The 25,873-nt window shown below is 43.0% G+C and overlaps 1 protein-coding gene across 4 annotated transcripts in view; it reads left to right on the top strand.

Annotated features, from left to right (window-relative positions):
* The first annotated feature begins 3,682 nt into the window (after positions 1-3,682).
* Positions 3,683-25,873, top strand: part of gphna (gephyrin a) — a 35,858-nt gene continuing 13,667 nt past the window's right edge. For all 4 annotated transcript variants that reach the window (XR_012957818.1, XR_012957819.1, XM_076106950.1 and 1 more), the window contains exons 1-20: positions 3,683-3,786; positions 6,951-7,029; positions 9,909-9,966; positions 10,407-10,499; positions 11,338-11,432; positions 11,599-11,665; positions 12,756-13,070; positions 15,456-15,557; positions 17,418-17,555; positions 19,401-19,443; positions 19,642-19,779; positions 19,929-20,021; positions 21,414-21,469; positions 21,803-21,922; positions 22,024-22,082; positions 22,930-23,083; positions 23,192-23,313; positions 24,187-24,274; positions 24,479-24,552; positions 25,672-25,736. Coding sequence is in view for 2 of the 4 variants with exons in the window: in XM_076106950.1 (XP_075963065.1) it covers positions 3,723-3,786; positions 6,951-7,029; positions 9,909-9,966; positions 10,407-10,499; positions 11,338-11,432; positions 11,599-11,665; positions 12,756-13,070; positions 15,456-15,557; positions 17,418-17,555; positions 19,401-19,443; positions 19,642-19,779; positions 19,929-20,021; positions 21,414-21,469; positions 21,803-21,922; positions 22,024-22,082; positions 22,930-23,083; positions 23,192-23,313; positions 24,187-24,274; positions 24,479-24,552; positions 25,672-25,736 (2,023 nt within the window). In the remaining 2 variants the exon portion in view is untranslated. The remainder of the gene's footprint in view (positions 3,787-6,950; positions 7,030-9,908; positions 9,967-10,406; positions 10,500-11,337; positions 11,433-11,598; positions 11,666-12,755; positions 13,071-15,455; positions 15,558-17,417; positions 17,556-19,400; positions 19,444-19,641; positions 19,780-19,928; positions 20,022-21,413; positions 21,470-21,802; positions 21,923-22,023; positions 22,083-22,929; positions 23,084-23,191; positions 23,314-24,186; positions 24,275-24,478; positions 24,553-25,671; positions 25,737-25,873) is intronic.

Genomic DNA, 25,873 nt, shown 5'->3' with positions numbered 1-25,873 from the left:
ATGCACCAAACAGCAGTTCAGAGTATCCGGCCTTCTTGGAGTCGGTGGGAGGGGTCCTGGAAAGGGCGCCGCCTACCGACTCCATAGTTCTCCTGGGGGACTTCAACGCTCACGTGGGCAATGACGGAGAAACCTGGCGGGGGGTGATTGGGAGGAACGGCTTGCCCGATCTGAACCCGAATGGTGTTTTGTTATTGGACTTCTGTGCGTGCCATGGTTTGGCCATAACGAACACTATGTTCGAACATAAGGTGGCTCATAAGTGTACCTGGTACCAGAACACCTTAGGCCGGAGATCAATGATCGACTTTGTAATCGTATCATTGGATTTGCGGCCGTATGTCTTGGACACTCGGGTGAAGAGAGGAGCAGAGCTGTCAACTGATCACCACCTGGTGGTGAGTTGGATCAGATGGCAGGGGAACCGGTTGGAAAGACCTGGCAAGCCCAAACGTGTAGTGAGGGTGAACTGGGAATGTCTGGCGGAGGACCCTGTCCGGGAGGTCTTTAACTCCCACCTCCGGAAGAACTTCTCACACATCCCGAGGGAGGTTGGGGACATGGAATCCGAATGGACCATGTTCAAAGCCTCTATTGTGGACGCGGCCGCTAGGAGCTGTGGCCGGAAGGTCATCGGTGCCTGTCGTGGCGGCAACCCGAGAACCCGGTGGTGGACACCGGAGGTGAGGGAAGCCGTCAAGCTGAAGAAGGAGACCTTCAAGGCCTGGTTGGCCCAGGGGTCTCCCGAAGCAGCTGACGGGTACCGGCAGGCCAGAAGGGCTGCAGCTGCGGTGGTCGCGAATGCTAAAACTCGGGCATGGGAGGAGTTTGGGGAGGCCATGGAGAAGGACTTTCGGTTGGCCTCAAGGAGGTTCTGGCAAACCATCCGACGACTCAGGAAGGGAAAGCAGGGCTTACCCCAGGCTGTTCTCAGCAGGGGGGGGGAACTGCTGACCCGGACAGGGGACATCGTCGGGCGGTGGAAAGAGCACTTTGAGGAACTCCTAAACCCGACCAACACGTCCTCTGCAGAGGAGGCAGCGCCTGAAGATCTAGGGGGAGGCTCACCCATATCCCTGGCAGAGGCCGCTGAGGTAGTCAAAAAGCTCCTCGGTGGCAAGGCGCCGGGGGTGGATGAGATCCGCCCTGAGATGCTGAAAGCGCTGGACATAGTTGGGCTGTCCTGGCTGACACGCCTCTTCAATGTCGCATGGGGGTCGGGATCAGTGCCCATGGACTAGCAGACCGGGGTGGTGGTTCCCATTTTCAAAAAGGGGGACCGGAGAGTGTGCTCAAATTACCGGGGTATCACACTACTCAGCCTCCCGGGGAAGGCTTATGCCAGGGTGCTGGAAAGGAGGCTCCGACCGTTTGTCGAACCTCAGATTCAAGAGGAGCAATGCGGATTCCGTCCCGGCCGTGGAACAGTGGACCAGCTCTTTACCCTCGCAAGACTACTGGAGGGGTTCTGGGAGTTTGCCCAACCAGTCTACATGTGCTTTGTGGACTTGGAGAAGGCTTTCGACCGGGTCCCTCGGGGGTTCTTGTGGGGGGTGCTGCGGGAGCATGGGGTGCCGGACCCATTACAACGGGCGATCCGGTCTCTGTACGACTGCAGTAGGAGCTGTGTCCGCATTCTCGGCAATAAGTCAGACACGTTCCCGGTGGGTGTTGGCCTCTGCCAGGGCTGCCCTTTGTCTCCGGTCCTGTTCGTGACTTTCATGGACAGGATATCTAGGCGCAGCCGGGGGGTGGAGAACGTCAGGTTCGGGGGTCTCGGGATTGCCTCTCTGCTGTTTGCAGATGATGTGGTCCTGTTAGCCTCCTCGGATCGTGACCTCCAGCATTCACTGGGGTGGTTTGCAGCCGAGTGTGAAGCGGCGGGGATGAGAGTTAGCACCTCCAAATCTGAGGCCATGGTGCTCTGCCGGAAACCGGTGGATTGCTCCCTCCAGGTCGGGACGGAGAGCCTACCTCAAGCGAAGGAGTTCAAGTATCTCGGGGTCTTGTTCACGAGTGAGGGTAAGATGGAGTGGGAGATCGACAGACAGATCGGTGCGGCTGCAGCAGTAAAGCAGGCGCTGCACCGGACCGTCTTGGTGAAGAGGGAGCTGAGCCGGAAGGCAAAGCTCTCAATTTACCACTCGGTCTACGTTCCTACCCTCACCTATGGTCACGAACTCTGGGTCGTGACCGAAAGGACAAGGTTGCGGCTACAAGCGGCCGAAATGAGCTTCCTCCGTAGGGTGGCCGGGCTCAGCCTTAGAGATAGGGTAAGGAGCTCGGTCATCAGGAGGGAGCTTGGAGGGAGCTTGGAGTCAAGCCGCTACTCCTTCGCGTCGAAAGGAGTCAGCTGAGGTGGTTCGGGCATCTAATTAGGATGCCTCCTGGACGCCTCCCACTGGAGGTTTTCCAGGCACGTCCAACTGGGAAGAGACCCCGGGGAAGACCCAGAACACGCTGGAGGGATTACATCTCCCAGCTGGCCTGGGAACGCCTCGGGATCCCCCAGAATGAGCTGGAACATGTTGCCGGTGAGAGGGAAGTCTGGGTCAGCCTGCTTGGCCTGTTGCCACCGCGACCCGACCCCGGATAAGCGGAGGAAAATGGATGGATGGATGAAACATGTAAATGCTCCTCCAGCATAACTTGCTTTGTCAAAAAGGTTAAGAACCCCTGCTCTGCCCTGCCCTGCTCAGTGGAGAAAATAGTGCCCTCCATTGCAGGGGTGGGCAATTATTTTTCCCAAGGGGCCACATGAGAAACAGGGATTGTTGTGGTGGGCCGGACCAATAGACTGAACTCAATCCTGCTCAATATTATTCCACCTCTTTATAAAAAGCAGTAAATTGTATGGTTTTGATAAGCTGTAAGTGGTAAGAGTTAGAGTAAATATTATGATCAGTGGTGGAATGTAACTAAGTATATTTACTTAAGTACTGTACTTATGTACAAATTCAAGGTACTTTACTTGAGTATTTCTATTTTATTTAACTTTGTACTTCCACTCCACTACATCTCTCAGAGGGAAATATTGTACTTTTTTCTCCACTACATTTGTCTGGCAGCTTTAGTTACTAGTTACTTTTCACATTATAATTTGTGAAACCCTTCCTAACTACCCAAACTGAACAACAGTGTATAAAGGAGTTAAAATGAGCTGCACCTTAAACATCTACAGCAGGAATAATGATCCAAACAAATATAAATATGTAATATCCATATATAATGGTAAAACACTGACAGGGATCATGTTTCTGATATATTAGTAGCTACTTTTATTATTATTGTTTGTAGCCTCATTTTCTGTGTTTTAGTTCAGTGAACGAGTGTTCTGAAGTCAGGTTGAATGTGTGAGGTGATATGTGAAGGACAGGTGACAGGTGATTTGCAGCACCTACGCGAACCTCTTTAGGAGCCGCCATTGTTGTCTAAAACAAACAGTGGTCTCGCACACACCTAAGCAACGTCCTTAGCTGCCAGTAGCTCCTCACAGGATGCTTATTTGGTCCGTCCTCTGGCTTACCGGACACAAACGCGTTACTTGATTCCTGACTAGATGGATTTTCGCGTGTGCATATATATTCAGTATATATATATATGTGATCCTACGATTCTCGCGTGATCTTGCCGTGACATCGCGAGAATCCAGCTGCCGTGCAAGGTAATTCTTACCCCGCTCTCCCCTATGTGCCGGCACAGTGCAGACAGAGGTTGTAAACATGGCGGCGGACGGGATGGTGCTCACCAACCACGACCATCAGACCCGAGTGGGGATTCTGACGGGTAAGGAGCCTGTTTGGTCAAATGCGACAAGACGCTTCTCCGTAGTGCACCTCCGTGGCGTTTTGCCTTCGGTTGCCTCTGCACGTCGGTGTCACGATACGAGCTGTCTCCGCTGCCGACCTAGCTGTCGTTATCCAGTATGCTAAGCTAACCGGTTTCGTTGGCTGTCATTGCTCTAACGTTAGCTGCCTTCCCTATTTGACAGGTCGGGCAGATGTGGAGTTTGCCTTGTAACGACATCATTTGCATTTCTGTGGTAAAATATGTTATGTATATGTGTACGTAGGCAGACTGGCTGTCATTATAGCTATGATTATGATAGCTGCACGACATTGTAGTGATATTTTAATCGGCGTCAAGTGAGACAGTGGGAAAAAGGACGACTTGCCAGGACTTTCAAAATTAGAGGGGCTATTCCTTTGGCGAGCTAGTGCTGCAATGAGTTTTTAACTAAGATTGGCGCTTTTATTGTGGAAGAAAAAACACCATTCTTCCGTTCTGGCTGTGGCTGTATGTTGCCACCTTGACGCAAGGGAACGTTATATTTTTCTTCTAGCAATAGCGATACCGAGGCTATCAGCTGCATTATTCATGTCCCTTTACAGATCCGATGTGTTGGCCGCTATTCATTCATATTTATTGTATGGTTCCTTTGACGGCCGTTTAATTTGGACTTAAAGTCAGCTTTTTTTATCGTACTTAAAAATGTACATTTATGAATCATAAATCGTGCGTTTGGTAGCTATTAAAATATTATTAGCAGGCAAGGCCGACTGCCAAAGCGATTTTCCCCCCGTTGTGCAGGTTGTTTAACAGCTTATTAGCTCATCTGATGTTGGTCTTGAGTCGTGCAGAGGAGGACTGGGACCAGTATACAGCCGTGTGACAGTCACCAGTAGCCCCGCTGCCTCCTCGCCAAGGCGGGGGGAGACGTGAGAATAATGCTAAGAGGATGCGCCCCAGCAGCTGGCTGGGAAGTCTGTGGTTTTGATGAGCGAGCATCTCGGCTAACGGCAGCTAACCCCTGTTGTCCGTACAGTCGACAACCACAACCTCCTGTCACATGTTAACACACGTTCCTAGCCCATGTGTGCGGGGGGGGGGGGGGGGGGGGGGGGGGGGTTTATCTGGTTTTTACACGACACGGTTTTAACTGAGGAGTTTAGGTCATGTTTAGGGTCAAATATGCGGTTGGTAAAATGTGACGCAAGGCATGTTTAATTAAGGTCACATATGTGGAGCATAATGTGTTGGAATATATGAAATAATGTTGACCATGAACACATAACAACAGTGGCTTCTACTAGCCAGAGTCTTTGATTGTTAAGTCAGCATAAGGGAAATCAAAGAAATGTAATTTAGCTTCTTGTGTTTACTTGGCAGAAAGAGCACACTGTTTGTGGTGTGCTAAATGTAGCTAAGATACTATTGGAAATACTTCCAATACACTAGGCCATGGCTTTACCAAAGAGGGAATTGTCCAATAGGGAACTATGCTTCTAAAGACCCAAACCAACAATTGGTGAATCCTACTAACACGTTTTTTGTATTTATCCCTGATACATCTTATTCCTCCAAAGACTTCAAAACTCTATCAAATCGGCGCACTGTGCCAATCCCACAGTTAGGATCTCACTATATAGGCTCATCAATGGAGTTAGTACAATACAATAAAGCACAGATTAATAAAGCCAGAGTACTAATAATATCATATACTGTATGGTGGAAGTCGGGGAGTCTCATTGTTTAATCCACAGGCAAATCGATTACAACTGTATATTGATGCAGTTTCTGTTTATTTCAGAACAATTCATTGGTAAGATGGGGATGCAAATGTTTTTTTCTTCTTCCCGTGGTGTTAAACATGACTATAAGGGGTTAAAGTCAAGAGAAATTAGAGAAGTCGTCAAGGTTTATCTGAACTCCACTTGTCACGCTCACTGCCCAGTGATCACGTTGACTTTACTTTTAACAATGTGTCAATACAGAATGCATGTTTGTGTTCAGGTTGCTGTTCATCCAGAGTCAATCTTACCTTTTTAATGTCCTTTGGAAATCAACTATCCTACATTCTTGGAGAATATTTAGAGTAACATTCTGTGGTACTGTTGTTCTTATTTGAAACGGAGGTGTAAAACTACAAAACAATAAACATTTCAAACTATACTTTAGCCATAGTAGTTTCACCTGGTCACTCTTGAGAACACACTCCCTTTCGCCTGAATACCAGAGTTAATAGCCTGGATGCTCTCTAAATACTGTAGTTTTGCCCTTGAACCAAGGGTACCAAGGTTTCACAACAAGCTACATTTCTCTGTGTCAGAGGGACTGTAATGGAAATGCGTTAAAAGTCTTCAAATGTAATAAAGTGTAATAGCTTTTCAACAGCTTGGGTTTTCTGGTGAGAAGTCACTTATGTTTATGTTAAGCAAAATGTAGGCTAACTTTTCAAAATGTAGTTTTTAATTTAGATTTAAATAGAAAAAAAACAGAAATAGTTAGAAAGTTTCGGAACATACCATTCCCTTTCCTGCAATGGGTTGGATGAGAGAACTGATGCCACTCTCATATCTGTCTGTTAAATTCAACGCTTCAGCCAGCAGCTGGTTAGCGTAGCTTAACATAACGACTGGAAATGGGGAGAAACCGCCAGAACCAGTCCATAACAAAGTCTGAAGTTTGACTGCTCGCATTGTAAGACTCACTGGGTAGACTTTATAATTCACCGTGTTAGTCTACACACTTTCTTTGAAGTGGATTTTGGACAATCTCAGGTTTTTACTTTAACAATTCATAATAGGTATAATAAAAAATATATATAATCCAATGTTCAGAGACCGTAAAGGACTACTATCCTGTATATGTGTGTAACTATATTGTTTAAATGCCGTTTTCATTTTGAATGTGGTACTCTCCAGTTTCCCTCGGAAAACTGACAAAATTGCATTTGAGAAACATGAATGAGACACTGAGCTGCAAACAACCGCAATTACAATTCTGGGTGATAACATTATTTAAATGTACATGGATGAAAGATTGTCCACTGTGCAAAATGAAATGTCTCATTAGTATCAACCGAGGTTCCACCAGTCAGCGTATCAGTGACCAGTTTTATTTTGCATCACATCTATCTGTCGTGTAACCTGAACTTCTCTCTTCTTCAGTCAGTGACAGCTGTTTCAAGAACTTGGCTGAGGACAGGAGTGGAGTCAACCTGAAGGACCTGGTCCATGATCCCTCACTGTGAGTCCACACACGTCTGTTATGGAGTCAGATCACTCTCAATACTAATGAATGCACACTGAAGGATTCACTGATGTATATTTCCTGATTTATTTTAAAGTGATTTAAGTTATCTTTGTACAGAAATGTAAAAAAAATATCTACATATAAATAAAAAAACAAGATTCACAAATATATTTCTGATGCACACACGCATTAACCTGAATTTGAATAAATGTAATAGAAATCCCCAAATTTATGTATTTAAAAGGATTTGCAATTTTCATCAAATACATGTTTGGATGTTGTTCTGTTAATATACAGACAGTTGAACCCACAGTTATAACCTGCTTGTTATGAGTGAGCTTCACCACATGCGTCTGTGGGTCTGGTTTTTTTTACACTCCCCAGCCTCGGCTCCATTCACAAATGCCATTTTTTCCACAGGGAAGTATCCGTAGCCAATCGGACGTCTCCCTCCGTTTCAGTGCAGGTGTTCCCCAACCCGCGGCTCTTCAGCCCCTCGGTTGCGGCACCCTTGACAAAAAATAACATGGAAATAATTTTTATTAAATGTTTTGCACAGTGGACAATCTTTCAAAGGGAACACCTCTTATCTTGGAGTTTGACGTGATACTGTGTGATGAAATAAAAAAAAGATCTTAATATTTTGTCAGCATCCTACTGTATGTGCGTCACATCCTATTACGTTGCTGTCAAGAGCCTTTCCCTGCAGGTGGCTAATCATGATTTGCAGACCCTCGGTAAACTATCAATGGATGAATCCAAAAAAAGAAAAGTCACGGAGGAAAATAGAGAGTTTAATTCTGCGTGGCCGTATCAATTTACTGTCACTGCCAACGATGCTGATCTTGAAGATGTCGCCCGTCCGAAGGCCATCCTCGCTAGAGAGCACAAATGGAGCGATATTGAAAACCTCCCCAAACCCGATAAACTTGTGTTTGAAACATGGAATGCCATTCCCGACACTTGCATGAACATGAAGAAGTATACATTTGGAGTCCTGTCCATCTTTGGATCAAGTACTTATGCGAGTAGGTTTTAGTCAAGCATGAACTACATAAAATCTAAATATCGCTCCCGCCTCACAGATGACAGCCTGCAGTCCTGTGTGAAGCTCAAAGTCACATCTTACAGCCCTGATATAGAGAAACTCTGCAGCGATGTTCAGAAACAAAAATCGCATTAAACGGGTGAGAATTTATCTTGGAAAAAAATATTCATTTTAGATCCTGAACTGATTGTTGTGTGTTTATGTTCAGGCACGAAGGTTGATGGCTGTAAGTGTCTGAGGAAAAAAACAAGATGTTGACAGCGCACTGAAATGGACTTTAGTCTTACTTAGATACAAACTGGCCTATTTTTTACGTTTACTCTTTTTAAGATATTAGGCTGCAGCTATATGTTATATTTATTTCAAAGTAGGCTACTTTTTATTGAATATATCTTCCACAAACATGGGGAGGACCCAAATAGACCTGCACAGTTGTGTTTAATTGACCTCAATGTAGGCCTACACATGCCGGTGTATTGTTTGATATTGTTATAACGGGTAAAATAGCAATACAATGTCAAGAATTGTCTTTATTCTTGTTCTATAATTTCATAAATACAACAAACTATAGTTTTTGTATATATAATATAACTATAAAACTTTATAAGCTGTGATATCAAATGGCTTTTGCGGCTCCAGACAAATTTTATTTGGTGGAAAATAGGGCAAAATGGCTCTTTGGACAGTAAAGGTTGCCGACCCCTGAGGTAGTGGCATTCAACACTAGCGTTTGCTAACAAGTTAGCTATATATCACTAATAGACAACCTAGGATTATTAGCTAGCTAGCTAGCCATAATAACCTTACAGTTAACTCACTTGCAAATAGCTTACCTGTTTAAATATTTGCAATAAAGTAAGTTGCTAGCAAACCATAGTAAGTAAATGGGTAACTAGCTTGCGTTAGTGTTAAATGCCACATCACTAACATAGCAAGCATTCATGACTCAAACATATTTAATCATTCTCGCCAAGACAGTTATTCCACTTAAACTTACACGTGGGATGCGATCGAATGGTCTTTATTTTTTGAGGAAGTGTCCTAACCGAGTGAAATGACCAGGAAGTATGTAAGCGGCAGCCATGATGAGAGCTGGCCGGATTCATTCAATGCTGAGGAAAGGTGCCTCAGTGCTTCCTCTCTCATCTTGAGGTCAAGATAAAGTGGTTAGGAAAAGATACAGGACGTAATCCGACTGCAGCCATGGAGCGCCACCACCAGACACATGTCGAGGTTGACCTTTGACCTCCTTGCAGCGGCATGTAGTCACTTTGATGTCAATCCTCCTGTTCGTAGTCGAAGACTGCACAGTGTAACGCTTTGTGTGATCACATAAAATCGTACTTTCAAATCTCGTTGAAAAAATGGCATTTGTGAATGGAGCCGAGGCAGGGGAGTCTCAAAAATTAAACCCACACACACAAATGCAGTAAAGGTCACACAAGACGAGGAGTTTATAAATGCAGGTACAACAATCTGTATATGAATGTAACAACATCCACATGTTTTGGATGAAAATTGCAAATACATTTCAAAACATATGTTTTCTATTACATTTATTTAAGATATCAATGCATCAGAAACACATTTGTGAGCCCTATTTTTTGTATGATATGACTGATAACTTTTTTTCTGCATTGAAATCTATTTTTGTGGAGAGAGTAATTTAAATGTACATCAAAAAATACATTTGTGAATCCCTTTGTGTGCATCCATTAATACTAAGACTGATCTGACCCCGTAGTCTGTGGTCTGCACACGCATAAAGTGCACACATTCACGTGCACGGATGTTACCCTCGCTCCGTCTTTGTCCCCTCCTGCAGGCTAGGAGGAGTCATAGCGGCCTACAAGATAGTTCCAGATGAGATTGATGAAATCAAGGTACGTGTCATCGCTTCGAGCTCACTAGCAATCCCATCACTCCCAGTTTTACGAGACACAAAGCAATGTGAGGTGAAGACTGGACTTTGCACACTTTCCCACTGGCACTCAAAAAAGTTAGAATCTGTCATAGAAGAAGACGCACTCGAGATACAACACCGAATGAAAACCGTGGCACATTCTTCATCACATACTCCCTGAATCTTTTTCCTTTTGACTCAAAGTCTTATTAGCGGTTGCAGTGACCACCCGTCTATCATCCAACATTTAGCCACCTGTGATCCCTCACTTCAATGCTGTTCTAGCCACTGAATGCAGTGAGGATATGATCCTGAATGAAAGTGTCTTTATCCACTGCAGCTGTCCGCTGGGCCCATAGCATTCCAGGTCAAGAGGATGCATGGTGTAGTTGTGAGCCGTGTGTGTTTACATGTGCACAGGAATCTCTTCTGGAGTGGTGCGATGAACAGCAGCTGAATCTCATTCTCACTACCGGAGGAACCGGATTTGCACCACGAGATGTTACACCTGAGGTACAAATGCACAGAGCCACCGACTGCAGCGCTTGAAAGTGAAAATAATAATAAAATAAAACTCTAAACATGGCCGTGGTTACACTTGTATTTGTGATGGGGCGCTAGATCGGATGTCGGCCGTGTCTGCCTATGTGTGTCCACTCTTGACACTTCAATGCGATCAGCCTGATCAGATAGTGACTGGAAAAATTCCGTGGTCAAAGGAGCGGCTGTAAAATGCTGGATAAATATTTCATGTCCTATAAATTCTTCACAATAAAGGTCCCCCGTTATTTTTGCTGATCACTCTTCCTCCCTGCAGTATTGGTAGAGGTTTGTTTTCAAATTGAAAAATAGCTGCTAGCGAAGCTCCGTTAATTCAGTGCTAAACCCACTTTCCCATAAATTCTTCACAATAAAAGTCCCCCGTTATTTTGAAGCAGCAAAATCAGGAAAAACCAGCACTGGTTCTGATCTGGAGATGATGGTGACCTATGTTTGATGAATTGTCCCGATTGTGTCCACATGCTGTCCACACCACGTTCAGATCCCAACTCAATGCGGGCCAGGCCACCTTGGCATGTGGTCCAGCTGATCGGAACCCAAGGCGAGCGAGGTCTGATCTCGTAGCGTACAGACTTGACAGTTGATGCGTCCTGGAACGATGGGATGACAAAAGCACTAAAGAGACGAGCGTAACCACGGCCCTCTGATTAAAATCAGGACAATTAGAGACTAAACTAGTGAGCCCTGTCTGAAAATTCACTGAACAAACTGCTTCAAAAATGTATTTTGTCTTCTAACCAAACCAGTGATTTTGATGTTTTAACTAGAGACCGGGTGTTTTGTGTTGCAGGCCACCAGAGACGTGATAGAGCGAGAGGCTCCAGGTATGGCTCTCGCCATGCTGATGGGATCACTCAACGTTACACCGCTAGGCATGCTTTCCAGGTGAAGACTTTTTCACCACTGCTGTTCACCGTCAGTCAGTTAAGACATGCTGTCTGCACCGGGATGTGCGGCGCTAAATCTGCTAATCTGTTCAATTCTAACCAGATTAGTGTGCGCGATATCCTCTCCTGCTCTAATCTGCTTCCTACTTGCATTGTCTCTCCAGGCCAGTGTGTGGTATCCGTGGTAAGACCCTGATCATCAACCTGCCAGGGAGCAAGAAGGGCTCTCAGGTGGGATTCTGTCCTTATCTGAACTCTGCTAGAACCCTATACATGCTTACTCATGTAATGCCTGCTAGCTATTATGAGAATCTGTAGCTGATGATGATGCGTTTTGACTAGACTTGAAACAGGTGCATAAAAAATTGTTCTATTTTTACTATTACATTAACTTTGAAATATAATGTAATTTGTCAAGTGTATGTCATTTGAAAATGACATTGGTAAAGAACGCATACCGACTAGTGAAAGACTTCAAACTCTAAGTTTAGGACTTGACTTGAGATTTACTTGGGACTTGGGGCAAAACATAGACATAGAATAGAAGTAGAACGGACATTCCCATTTCTATCAACGTTTGCAGGGTGGTCAGAGCGACAGCCATTTCATAGCGGGCTAACTTCCACACAAACCGACTTGCAGCAAGTCAGACTCACTCAAGCATTGGCATCTGTGTGTGTGCGTGTGTGTATGAGTGTGTGTGTGTGTGTGTAGTCCCGCCATGCAGGCAGTTCTCTCTATAAATACGTAAGTAATAAAGAAAGTGTGAAATGGCTTTTACAGCCATTGATTGGGCTCTGTAACTACCTCCGCTTCCGGCTTAGCGGCGCAGCAAGACTCGTTAAGGCCCCACTGACATTGGCATTGTCATCATAACAACTAACAACAACCAACATTTTCTTTTGACTTTGTCAAATGACCACGGCAAAAGTTCAATGTCTGTTGTTCTCCTGTTCTATATATTTGTACATACTGTAATACCCCAATTTTCGTGACCCAAAAGTTATTCGAATGAAAAAAGAGTAATTGAACCACTGTGTGGCAGTGATTTCATATGTCATCATAGCTATACAGTAGCCCTTTCCTGACAAAATATAGTGGATAGCTCCATTTGAGAGGGTTTTTGCAACATTAACTGTACTTTTTTGTTTAAAGCTGGCTGCTGTTTTCAGTGAAAAAGCTCTAAAAACCGTCCGGCATCAAATGTTACCAATATATCAATAAACACAGTAACGTTTTAAGTAAGAAAGTGCGGGGCTACTACAATCAATCCAGTGTTTGAAAGTGGAGTTTAACTTGCTCGTCATGTTGTTTTCTCCAGGAGTGCTTTCAGTTCATCCTGCCCGCTCTGCCCCACGCCATTGACCTGCTGCGCGAGGCCACTGTCATGGTGAAGTCCACTCACGCCGCCCTGGAGCAGCTGCCCTCCCCTTCCCCTCTGCTGGCCAACACGCACATCGACACGCACATCAACATGCACACCATGGAGCGAGGCACCCAGTGCGAGGATGAAGAGGACGAGGACGACGAGGAGGAGGAGGACAGGAGGCGGGGTCCACATGTGCACAACCACCACCACCACCACCATCACCAGCATGGCTCCTCCCACATCACCGCAGCTGCCATCGCTGCCAAGGTAAACCAGATGCGATTGACGCTGCTGCTGCTGGAGAATTGATAGAGGAAACTTTAATGATCCCTGTGGGGAAATTGGGTCATTGCAGCAGCAGGGTACTGTAATACAGACAACCGCTGCTCAAATGCTATTAGCTGCTGGAAGACGACAAAAATATCACTTATTAGTATTAAAGGAAATAAGCAGCAGGGCATTTCAGAAAACTGAAACATCTTTTTTTTCCCACTATGATACAAAGAAATTATTGTCTGGGTCAAGCTGAGGAAAGTTGCTGTTTGAAGAAAGAGCACTTCAGTATATTTTATACCACTCCTTGGGAAATTGAATGGAAAGTAATCTAACTTCGAACAGAGACAGTGAGACCACGTTTAAAGCTGTTTTTTAAATCTCTATCTGAATATCTTGTCTGGATAGAGTAGAACACGTGTGACCACGTTCTTCAAAACAATTTGAAATCAAAGTCACATAACGCATGTTAAAAAAAGTAACAGCTGACCCCTCCCTTGGCAAATGTGCGGCCACAACGATGTGCAGCACAAGGGTCCAGCAGTAAACATGTTGTCGGAATCTTTTATTAGCCGTAATTAAAATTTTTGTTTTTAAGTTTGAATGATAATAAGACATAGGCCTATTTAAAGGTGGAGTCTGTGATTCTAATCCAATACACTTCTTGTCAAAATCAGTGAATATCTCCTCACGGTTGTATTCATACACAGCCCTGGCTCGCTAAATCCAAAACAAACAGTGTGACTCAGACTTAGGCACTATGGCTGTACTGAATGTCTTTTTTTTTTTTTTTACATTCGAAGCTTCTATTGGGTTTATGAATAAAGCTTTGAATGTCTGTTAATACAGGTGCGAGCCTCTCTGTGTGTGTGGGGGAGGGCGACCAGTTTTAGACCACAGTCAAAATGCCTTAACGCCAACAAATGTGGATTAAAGCAGAATATTTCATTAAATAAAAACATGTTGGGAATTTTGGTAATGATTACATCTATCTTTTTTTGATAGTAATAAGTGGGCGTGCTTGGCTTTGTCATTGCGATAGCTGTGGCCAAAGGCATTATGTTTTCGGGTTGTCCGTCCGTCCATCCGGTGCATTGTCATGAACACAATATCTCAGGAATGCCGAGACGGAATTTCTTTAAATTTGGCACAGGCGTCCACCTGGACTCAAGGATGAACTGACTAGATTTTGGTGATCAAACTGTGGTTTGACTCGAACATAGATGAACCATGTCATGTGGTTTTCTACACTTTAAGAACAAATATTACTGGGACCACTCCAGAAAAGTGATGATGAACATTTAATATCCAGGAATTCACATGATAGACACCACTGACTATCCCTGTAACAATCTGGCCACAATTAAGAAAATTGACCATGGACGCTCCAGCCATACACTAGGTTTACCTAGTCTTGTTAATAAAATAGTCGATTTAAAGCCTTAAAACATATTTATTTTTCTTCAATATTTCCCAAATATTGCACTGGACTGCTACAGTGTTTTGATTGTGAATTTTGTAACACCTAGGTACAACTCAGCAGTGAGTGTTGACCAGGCGGCAACCTCAGGTTCTGCAGAGTGAAGCCAATGAGGAAGTGTCTTAAAACTGCATTCTCTCTACTGTCCACCAGGGGGCGACTCCTCTGGTTGTATAGAAGTCTATGAGAAAATGACTCTACTTCTCTCTTGATTTATTACCTCAGTAAACATTGTAAACATGAGTTTATGGTCTCAATCTCTAGTTTCAAGTCTTCTTCAATACAGCATGATGTTCATTTAGTAAATGATGGTCCATTTAGAGTCAAACAGACCATAAAGCAGGGGATGCTTTAGGGCGGGGCTTACTGTGATTGACAGGTCTCTGCCACTACCAGAGAACATACGGTGTCTCTACGTCACTCCTCCGTATTCCAAACATGGCAACGGCCCTATTCGAAGATGGCGAACATGAGGCTTCAAAACATCAGTCCACAAACCAATGACGTCACCATGACTACGTCCACTTCTTATAAACAGTCTATGATGTTGACACTCAATCCTACTTTCAGCTTGTGCAACAGGCTGCAGTTGTAAATGCAAAGGCCCATGGCGATGTCATTATCCAGATAATGTATCAAGATACAGAAGGCCTACTCTCACAATTCCAAATACTTGATTATATTGTATGTGGAACATAACTGGTAGGAACCGTTAGCACTCAAGTTTGGTTAATATTGAGAAGTATGCCGATGGAGCAGCTGTTACAGGAAAATGTCCACTTTTGTGATGTCATTCATTAACCAGATTGAAGCACTCCATTTCATCTCATTCACCTGTCTGTCTATGGGGCCATGTGTCTGTCTGTTTGTGTTTGTGCATGTGTGTGTGTGTCCATCAGACGAGCCATGCTGCGGTCATGGCTAAGGGCGGTCCCTACCTGCTCGGCAACACGCCTGCCCCGCCCACTCATTTCACCTGCTCCTGTACCCATGACCAGCAGGTGAGACACTCCCACACGCCCCTCCTCGCCCTGTCATTGGTCACTTCATTGTGTCTTTCAGGTACTGTTACATTATTTGAATCTGCCTTTCTCTGAATTGCTTTAAATGTATCTGGAGCATTCGGCAAAAAACGCTTTAATACACTATTGTTGTTGTACACTACCTGCCCAGCAACAGCAGACGGGCAAAGCTAGACGCTAGAAAGTTGAACATTCGACATTTAAAGAGCCAGATATTTCTTTCAGGCGTTGATGGAGACCAAAGAAGAGCGAAAATGGAGAGTGAAAATGTATTAGATTACGGTGGATTACATGTCTGCTGGATGTGTAAAGAGACAACTGTTTGCACACACAATATCATAACAACGCTATAAGGTGAAAAATATGTAAATAATATTGTAGCTGCTTGTTTCTGCCACCCACAGGTGGCCAACAAGTTAATGCAGCTTTACAAAGAAAAGAACCAATCCAAAATTAGTTTGGGATACTATTATTTATCAAACTATTCATGTTAGTAAAATGTAAAATTCTTTACACACTGAAATGTAAAAAATGTACTTCAGAAGTAGAAAGTCTATACACTTGCTTAAGGAAAGATACAGAAGGTTCCAGTTTTGAATGAACTGGTGGGCAGCTGCAGTAGAGCAGCTAGCCACGGCTTCATGCCAGCCTGTCACGGGCGCAATCACATGATCAGCTCACAGCCAATCATGGTTCTCTGCTCATGTTGCCTTTAAGAAAAACAAGTAAATCTTCCAACTGCTGTTATATATATTTCAGGTAGCTAGATAAGAATTGATTATTTTAGCCGGCTAACGTTTAACCATCGTTTATAAAAGCAGTTTGTAGGTGTGATGGCTGTGTACTTTACAACCTGGGTAAAAAAGCTTTTATGTATCTTAAGAATAATTGGACAAATATTGTGTCCTTTTTTGTGGTCACCTGGGCAATTCATTGATGAGAACAGAGACAATAAAACCATCCATTTATCCCTGGTACATTTTTGACTTAAATATGCTACACTTTAGCATACATGATCAGATTGATTAACCAATTTCTCCCTGTTGACCAGTGGTGGAACCCGATGTAGCTCTTAAACAAATAGACCTGTGTGAATCAGCTAGAATTAAGTTAATATTAATGGTTGTTATTTCCTTCTCAACGGTGGTTTTGCATGATTCTTACCTTACCTTTCAGGCCGCTCTTGGTTTCAGTGAATTCCAGCTTGTAATGAAAAATCTATTTGCCGATAGGTTATTTATCACAGTGACCATTTAAGCGACTGAAATTTAAAACTCTTTGTATTTCTCTCTTTCATTCTGAATAATGGTGGCTACAGTGACATTATATTAATAAGAGCTTTGATAGTATTTTGGGTCCCGTTGAAAACCCATTGAAAGAAAGAGTAAGTTCAAATAGAATCCGGAGATAATCCTTCGGTCAGGGATTTGGTCGGTAAATTGAGGTGAAACAGACTTTGTTTACCCCACATGTGAATGTGCCACACATCGATGTGTTGGATGAAGGAAGTCCACAGTCCCTAGTTGCTTCTAAACAAATGCCAAAGTGCTGAAGCAGCGATCCTGTAAGGAAACATGGATGATTTCGGTGTCTATGTTCTCGTAACCTTTGGAGGAAGTTCTTTAAGTTGAATGGGACACAAGAAAAAAAAAAAAAGTAACCTGAATGATAATGAAAGATAAAGCAGTCCTCTATTTGATTTAGTTGCAGCAAATGTTAAATTAAGAGTTTTTTTTTTCTTCACCAGATTAGTTTGTGTAGTTTGCATTCCTTAAAACCAAACACCAACACAAACTCTTTGACTTAGCATTAAGCGTGTGTGCGTGTGTGTGTGTGTAGATCCCGGACTCAATCATTTCTCGAGGCGTTCAGGTGCTGCCTCGAGATTCCGCCTCTTTAAGCTCCACCCCTTCCGAGTCACCACGGGCAACACAGGCCACATCCCGCCTTTCCACCGCCTCATGCCCGACACCCAAGGTACACGTATGCTTTCATACACACAGACACACACACACACACACACACAAATTAGCACTAAGAAATAAGAATCTCTGAAATTGAAAGTCTTTCAACCATAAAGAAATGTATATTAAAAAAACAATTTGCATGAAATTTTAAGTTTTTATATATATATATATGCTTTTCAAGACTCCTATGTAAATAACATTTGTATGCTATCTCAGCAGTTACCAATAAAAAACAAACCGATAAGGGACAGTTCATGCATGACTAGAGTTTTTGCTCATTTCTTTTCTTATTATGACAAACTCCCAGTAAAGATGAGGTTGCCAATTTGAATTCCTAGCTTTAAAAAAAACAAGATTTCTTTCGGATCGTTTCGAGAGTTGTTTGGTCCCACTAAAACCCCTAAGATCCCTTACCAAATGGTATAAGTGTTGAGGATGAGCAAACTAAATGTGACCCCTAATTCTGTCTTACTTTGGCTTTCAAATATTTATGTGAGACCAAACTGAAAAGTTGGTAGTCGGACGTGACTGTCGGCCTCTCTCTCCCAGGGATGGACTACCCATAGGTTAAAAGTCTCCGGGCCTCGTGTGCTGTTTGGAGTTGAATGGGAGTGAATGAGACTGTTTGGCAAAACTGAAATGTAAATATCTTCAGTTGTGGTACATTCACGTAAAATTTGTCCCAATTGATATCAAGAGATTGGATATGGGGGGGAACAAAAGCTCTTGAGAGTTTTCTTAAAGGTCATATTTAAATGACTACAAACTATCATATGATAGATAGTGGCCCCTATTTACCTAAAATGAAAAGAGATTCAGGCTTTAATTTATGCAACAAGCTTTTAGGCCTTTATTTGAAGGCCTCATTTCGTTTTTTCCTTTCATGTAAATACTGATTATTACATCATATTTTAGTAACAACTGTTTTCCCATCTGCCACTATTTTAATTAGGCTTTAATGCAAACTCAAAACTTTCAACAGCAGTCAGTACAACAACACATTCATGTCTCACTCACCACTTTGCATATCTGAATAATTGCAACCTTCAGTGCGTGGACTATCGTTCCTTTTCCTTTGTAGGCTTTTATTTTGAAATATGAGCACAGGAGGCGTTGTCTTTCATTGAAGATAAACTTAAAAGTAGAGATTGGAATTGATTAGCGAATGAAAACAGTATTTCTGTGGAAAGGAAGAAGTGAGAGCAGCAGAGTGGTGAGTAGGACATGACTCAGTTGGCATTAGTGCTGAGTTTACCAAGTTAGTTAAACGTATACAGGAATTTCTACCAATCCTCAGTGATTTTTAATTGTCCTTTATTGTTGACCGGCCTTCTTTTGTTAGTACCGGACATGTCTATTATTTGAATTCTGGCTTTATTCAAGAATTTGCCTTTTTTTCTTTCTTTATATTCAATGGCAACCACGGTTATTAACATTTAAATCAAAGAGACAACTCAGGAAAAAGAGTGTTGAAAATGATAATAAAAGCAGTAAACAAGTATGATATATGCTGAAGGTAAAATGTCATCACAGGTTTTACAAACTGTTTTGATAACGCTCCGCTAGGAGAGGAACTTCCACAGCAGATGTGGACAACGCACCGGCAGATATTCTGTGTGCGATTTAAGGAACAGAATTGGACTGATGCATCAATCAAACCCGGCTTGAACGTCTCAGCTGGAATTCGTGTTACTTATGTATCCATGTCCTGTGTCTTAAACGTTATTAATAGAACATGAACGCCTTTGGCCATACTGTCCTGTTATGGAGGAGAGGCGATGAAATCATCCTCATGAAATCATCCTTTGCATCAAACAATGACCAAATATAGAATAACTGTCCTGTCTCTCTGCAGGTTCAGTCACGATGTGGCAGTAATGAGAACATTCTGAGAGCCAGTAAGTTCAGCGTGTGTGAGTGTGTGTGTGTGTGTGTGTGTGCCTCATTAACATGCCAGCCTTGCACCAGTAACTTACATCTCTGTGTTTAAATGTTTAAACTTTGTGGTATTGTTTATAGTAACATATTCTCCACTCACTCACGTCTATTCGTGTGTGTGTGTGTGTGTGTGTGTGTGTGTGTGTGTGTGTGTGTAGGCCACAGTGCGGTGGACATCAGCAAGGTGGCACGTCGTCATCGCATGTCTCCGTTCCCGTTGACGTCAATGGACAAAGCCTTCATCACTGTTCTAGAGATGACACCTATTCTGGGAATTGAAGTCATTAACTACAGAGGTGAGTCCTCAGAGTGTGTGTGTACTGTAAATATGTGCGTTCTGTTCAGTTTTATGCACAGACATGTAGATATTATTGCATTGTCATGTTTGTTGTTGGTAATAATAAAGTGTGCACTAAAACCGACATGGCTCGGCTCATTTCTGCAGACGGTTTGGGTCGAGTGCTCGCTCAGGACATCTATGCCAAAGACAACCTTCCTCCATTCCCTGCTTCCGTTAAAGACGGCTACGCTGTACGAGGTGAGACCCCTGATGCCGACCACACAACGTCCGATAAACACTACGTCAGGGGACACGGCTGTAAAACGGGATCTATGAAAACGCCATTCAATTTGACCTGGCTGACATCTGCATTCATCCACGCATTTACATGCTTTCACTTCTTGGCATTGAGTGAATTAGACTGTTACACTGTATGTAAGCTGTCCTCTTTGCTGCCACTTAAATATTAAAACATCTATTGTCATGGTCTAATTTCATGGATCCCACGTTCCACCATGTGACCTATCCTGTCCAGGCCACCACCACTTGATTCAAAAACGTCATCTTTCCTACAGCAGTCAGAAGATGGAACTCCCCACGCCAGCCCCCTTTACCACAAGTTCCCCGTAAACTGACCCGTACTGCTCTGCAGGCTCTGGACTGAACATGAACTGGACTTGTTTGCACCTAAATTGTATCCCAATTGATATCAAGGGATTGGCTATGCGGGTAAAATTGAAAAACATAATTTAATTTTGTGAGAATTTTCTTATGTTTAAATGACTGAAAACTCTCATATGATAGTGGCCTTTATTTACCTTAAATGCAAAGAGATACAGGCTTTTATTTATCCAACAAGCTTTTAGGTCCTTATTTCACATTTTGTCCTGTCTATGTACTAATTATTATATCATATTTTAGTAACAAGCCTCCCTGTTTTCCCATCTGCTACCATTTAAATTTGCTGTTAGTGCAAACTCAAAACTTTCAACAGCACTAATTCCATCAATACAACAACAGATGTATGTCTCACTCACCAGGGAACTGACCTTAAACTGGACATCAATCAGTGTACTTTTTGCCCGTTGGGTTACTTGGTATGCTGGGCATCATATCATGTGTTTTCACTGTACATATTTTCATATTCATGCGTAGGGATAAGGGTGCGTTTATTTATCAATACTCTTATCGGTTCTTTTTCATAAATAAATAATTGCTTTTTTAATTTATTTTTTTAGAAAAAAATAAATTGAGAACAGGATTAGAATGTATTCATTCACACAGACAGCTTTTGTTTGACAACTTGCTGTTAGCCGAGCCAGCGCTCTGTGCTTGTGTAAACATAGCGACGGCGGATGACGGAGCAGATTGAAATATCTCTTCTCTTCATGTTTATGCTTCATGAACAGGTGTATTTATATAGTGTTGGCTTTTTACTGCACTTAAAGTACAGTAACAAGCATAATTGTCACAGTAATCTTCACCTCTCCTGGTTCAGTTCACTGTCTCCACACGGCCACACTGCTCTGCTGTCGGCTGACTTCCCTACTGTGCTGTGCCGAAACAATTACCACTGACACAATAACAAAGTATCTTATCTTGTATTTTCCATAATGAACCTAATCAACATGGTTGTCGTTTAACCCGTAGCTGCCGACGGCCCTGGAGATCGCTTCATCATGGGAGAATCACAGGCCGGACAACAGGTCAGCTATTAATACTCTATTGGTAGTGTTACAGTCCAGAGTAATACAACCTAGCACCATTAGTGCGCTTTAGCAGTGTAGGTACCAGCACTGCTAACAATCACTACTGTTAGCACTTCTGCTCATACAAATCCCACCAACTACATCAAGCACGGTGAGTAAACACTGCTGAAATAAATATACTGTGATAATAAGGGTGCTACTGAAATGGTGAAAGCGGGTGTGTCTGTGTGATTTAATAAACACACTCTCAGCAAATCTGATCATATCATCCCACTGATGTTGCCAATCATCTTTTGAAACTAATTCATGATTCAATGTGCGCGTGTGCAGCCCACACACACAGTGATGCCAGGTCAGGTGATGAGGGTGACGACCGGGGCTCCGATTCCTTGCGGAGCCGACGCAGTGGTCCAGGTGGAGGACACGGAGCTGCTGAGGGAGTCTGAGGATGTGAGTACACGAGTGAGGGTGTTACCTTGAGTGCTGTCTAGTTTAACCGTATACGAGTTGTTGTCAGCAGGCATGGCGATATTGAGTCTGGCTTATTTCAGGGCACAGAGGAGCTGGAGGTGAGGATTATGGTCCAGGCCCGGCCCGGACAGGACATCAGGTAAAAACAGCACAATGTGCGAAAGGAACTAAGTGAAGGCAAATGACTTTTAGCCTGATTCGACTGTCGATTCTCACAGTGGGATCGTTGCAGTGACGGAAAATGTGTCTGAAACAAAGGATCATTCCATTCTGGCTACATGGGGGTGGTGAATGTCAGATTTTACATAGAACTGCTTGGTATCTCCCAATAAATCACGATGTATAGCCTTTTTTGGTCTGAATATCATCCTATTAATAATACCTTGTCATAAAATTTGAAAATAAGTCATGTGCTTTTCAATCAGCCTTTTTAGTGTGTTTAAATAGATCACCATGTAGACTAAATTCCACCGTCCAAATTAACGGGACCATCGGAGCGGCATCTTGTCCATAGCCTCAGAAAGGATCAAATAACAACAGCATAAGGCTACTGTTTCAAAACCAAAGAATACATTGATTAATCAGAGCGAAATGTATTTTGAATTTATGAAGATTGTTTGTCAGATCAGCATGCTGGAGGCATGTAGACAAAGCTGTCTGTCTATTGATCTTGATCTTCGTGGCGCCGGGGCTGGCGAAGAGGAGAAAACGCCAGTTATAAAATAATTTCTTACACAAAAGTCAAGAAAAAGTATTGTATTATTGGGTGTTTCAGCTCTTTTGTTTGGTGTGGAAGAGATGAAAGCTAATGTCCCGAATGAGAATGTGGATCAATGGCAAAAAAAACACCAAAAAACCACACGATTATTTGATAAGCACAACCAATCAGATTCGACTGTGTAAATTCTAAGTGGTAATTCAAAGCTGCATCAGAAAGCAACTAGCATATTATGATGTAACGTGTTTGTGTGTGTGTGTCTGCACAGGCCCATAGGTCATGACATCAGGCGAGGGGAGTGTGTGTTGGCCAAAGGGACACACATGGGCCCATCAGAGATCGGCTTGCTGGCTACAGTGGGAGTGACCGAGGTCAGCGTGCACAAGTTCCCTGTGGTGGCCGTCATGTCCACCGGAAACGAGGTACGCGCACATAAACGGCTCGGGAAAATACACACAGGCTTGGCTTTAAAATCTTTGCATTTAGAGTTTTTCGGGATTCTTCTGTCCTTGTGTGTGTGTGGTATGTAGCTGTTAAATCCAGAGGATGACCTCCACCCAGGGAAAATCCGAGACTCCAACCGCTCCACCCTGCTGTCCACCATCCAGGAGCACGGATATCCAACCATCAACCTGGGCATCGTTGGAGACAAGTAGGAGCCTTATAGGTTTACACAAAAATACAGCGCAGACTACATTTGATCGAGAGCTTTGCTACCAGTCCTTTTGACAAAAAAAAAAGAAAGTCGAAATCAACTGAGGAAATATATGTGAAAGTATACAGTAAAAAAACAAAACACAGTTTGCAGCATGCACAAGTACTCTGCCTGCAGCGTTTGGACTATAAGGTGCGTATAATTTCATTCATCACCTTTTGGTTATAGAGATACATTGAATATACATACAATACATTTGTTCTCATTTCATTCCAGTTTCCAGTCAGCACATTCTCAGGCAGCTCAAAGCAACTGAAACACTGTTAATAAACTATTGGAGAAGTACTTTTTACTCCTGGGCTAAACTGAAGAAGTTAATGCTCTGTCCCTAGTGAACAGGCAGTCTGGGAAATTTAGGAAAACACGAACTGCAGCAGACTGAAGATGAGGCATGTCAAAAAGTAAACTGCTACAAATTTTATATTTACATTTTACAAAATAACTAATAATACAACTAATACGAAGTACTTATGAGTACTCATTTGATGTTGCACTTAATTAAGCAGTGGGCAAGAGACGGAGTGAAAAAGAACGGTCTGAACGAGGAGTCCCTAGTACGGGTCAAGCTTCAGAAAAACATGGATCCTTCACTTCCCACACTGCCGCTTGATTGCGTCTTTTTTTCAGAACCTTCTTTGCCTGGTGAACACCCACATCTTTCAAGTTCCACATCTCAGTTTCTAATGCAGGCTTTCCGTTAATGATGTGGCTTCCCCTCACAGCCACAGAAGATGTTACACAGCAGTGTCCATAGGCAGCATAGTAGCGCTCCCCATTAAATAGTAAACTGAGGATCCTCTATCGTTGCAGCCCTGATGACCTGCTGTCAGCTCTCCATGAGGGAATCAGTCGCGCCGATGTCATCATCACCTCAGGGGGTGTGTCCATGGGAGAGAAGGTAACTGTTTCACCTCTGACCCGTCTCCTCTAACTTACTGAATAATTCACAGACTCGTCAACCTTTTTTTAACTATGTATTTGTTTGCCGACTGTTTATCCTCCAGGTTAGTTTTTCTGCTCTACCAACATCTGAAAGCAGCATTGTCTCACAGTTAATTCAGCTTCTACAGTGTTCTCAATCTGTGTTTGTGTGTCTCATCAGGACTACCTCAAACAGGTGCTGGATATTGACCTTCATGCTCAGATCCACTTTGGACGAGTCTTTATGAAGCCAGGGTGAGATGGGGGAGAGGGGTGGAGGAGTGTGGCCGGGGGGTAAATAAAAATGGGGGGAAGATGATTTTACATGCAAACTCGTTTTCTCATTGACTCACTTACTGTTCCTATGAGTCATGCTGCTGATTGTGCTGCTACTAATGCTAATCCTCCTACCTCTGCTACTACTGCTAGAGAGCTGCAAGGATGAAGTATGTTGGAAGTCCAACAGGAAGTTAGCATCACACTGGTTCCCTTTACAGAAAGCCAATGGGATCTTTTCCTTGGATTTTGGATTATTGCAGAAAATAAGCTCTGTGGCAAACAAATGTTTATGATACTTACACGTTTTGTTATGCAAGATTGACTTCAGAAATCAACACCACTTTTATGATTTTTGAAGCATAAATGCAATCGGCAGAAATGGAAAGCTAGCATTAGGCTATACAGGAACTCCACCACGGTCACATGACTTCACGTCACCACCACTAAGCTAAAGGAGGACTAGTGATCTGGTGATGACGTTTAGTCGTTTCATTTAGACTCTTGTTAGCATTTTTTAAGAAAAATAAAATCTTCTAATTTCACAAGAGGGGTATTTACTGACTTATTTTATATTGTAAAACAAAACGTTAAAATATCTTCAGGTATCGAACCAAAAACACACAAGCACACAAAAACACAAGTGCAAAAATGCTGACTAATTTCTGGGTTTTAAGAGTCATTCCTGCACCACTCTATACAGTCTCTACTAGTACTACTACTACTGCTTCTTTTTCTTCTATTGCTGCTACTGCTTTAAATACTTACACTAATGTTGTTGCTGCTACTCCTATTTATACTATTACTACTGCTTGTACTGCTTCAACTACTAATAATCTAATACTACTTTGGTCACTAATCCTTCTACTTCTACAAATATTAGTGCTGCTACTACTACTGCTGCTACTGCTACTAATGTTGCTGCTAGTACTGCTTGCGCTACCACCCCTATTATTGTAACTACTACTGCTACTTTTATTTTACTGCTTTTACTACTGTTTACTACTACTACTACGGCTACTCCTGTTGTTGATGCTACCACTGCCTCTGGTGACATCGAGAGGAAAAAATAACGACCCGTGTGTTTCTGTCCCTCAGTCTTCCTACTACCTTTGCCACAGCTGACATCGATGGAACACGGAAACTTATCTTTGCTCTGCCAGGTAACATATTTATGTCTCTAGTCAGTGTGTGTGTGTGTGTATCTCCTTGTTGTCTAATACCCTGGACCATCTCTTGACACCACACTGCTTTGCCCTGCAGTTATTTTGCTAGCATGGTGTTGTCGTTCAACAGTGGT

This window comes from Anarhichas minor, unplaced genomic scaffold (assembly GCF_050575085.1).
Source record: "Anarhichas minor isolate MPS153535 unplaced genomic scaffold, ASM5057508v1 ptg000037l, whole genome shotgun sequence".
Classification (NCBI taxonomy): domain Eukaryota; kingdom Metazoa; phylum Chordata; class Actinopteri; order Perciformes; family Anarhichadidae; genus Anarhichas; species Anarhichas minor.
This window is presented reverse-complemented; position numbering and strand designations above follow the sequence as displayed.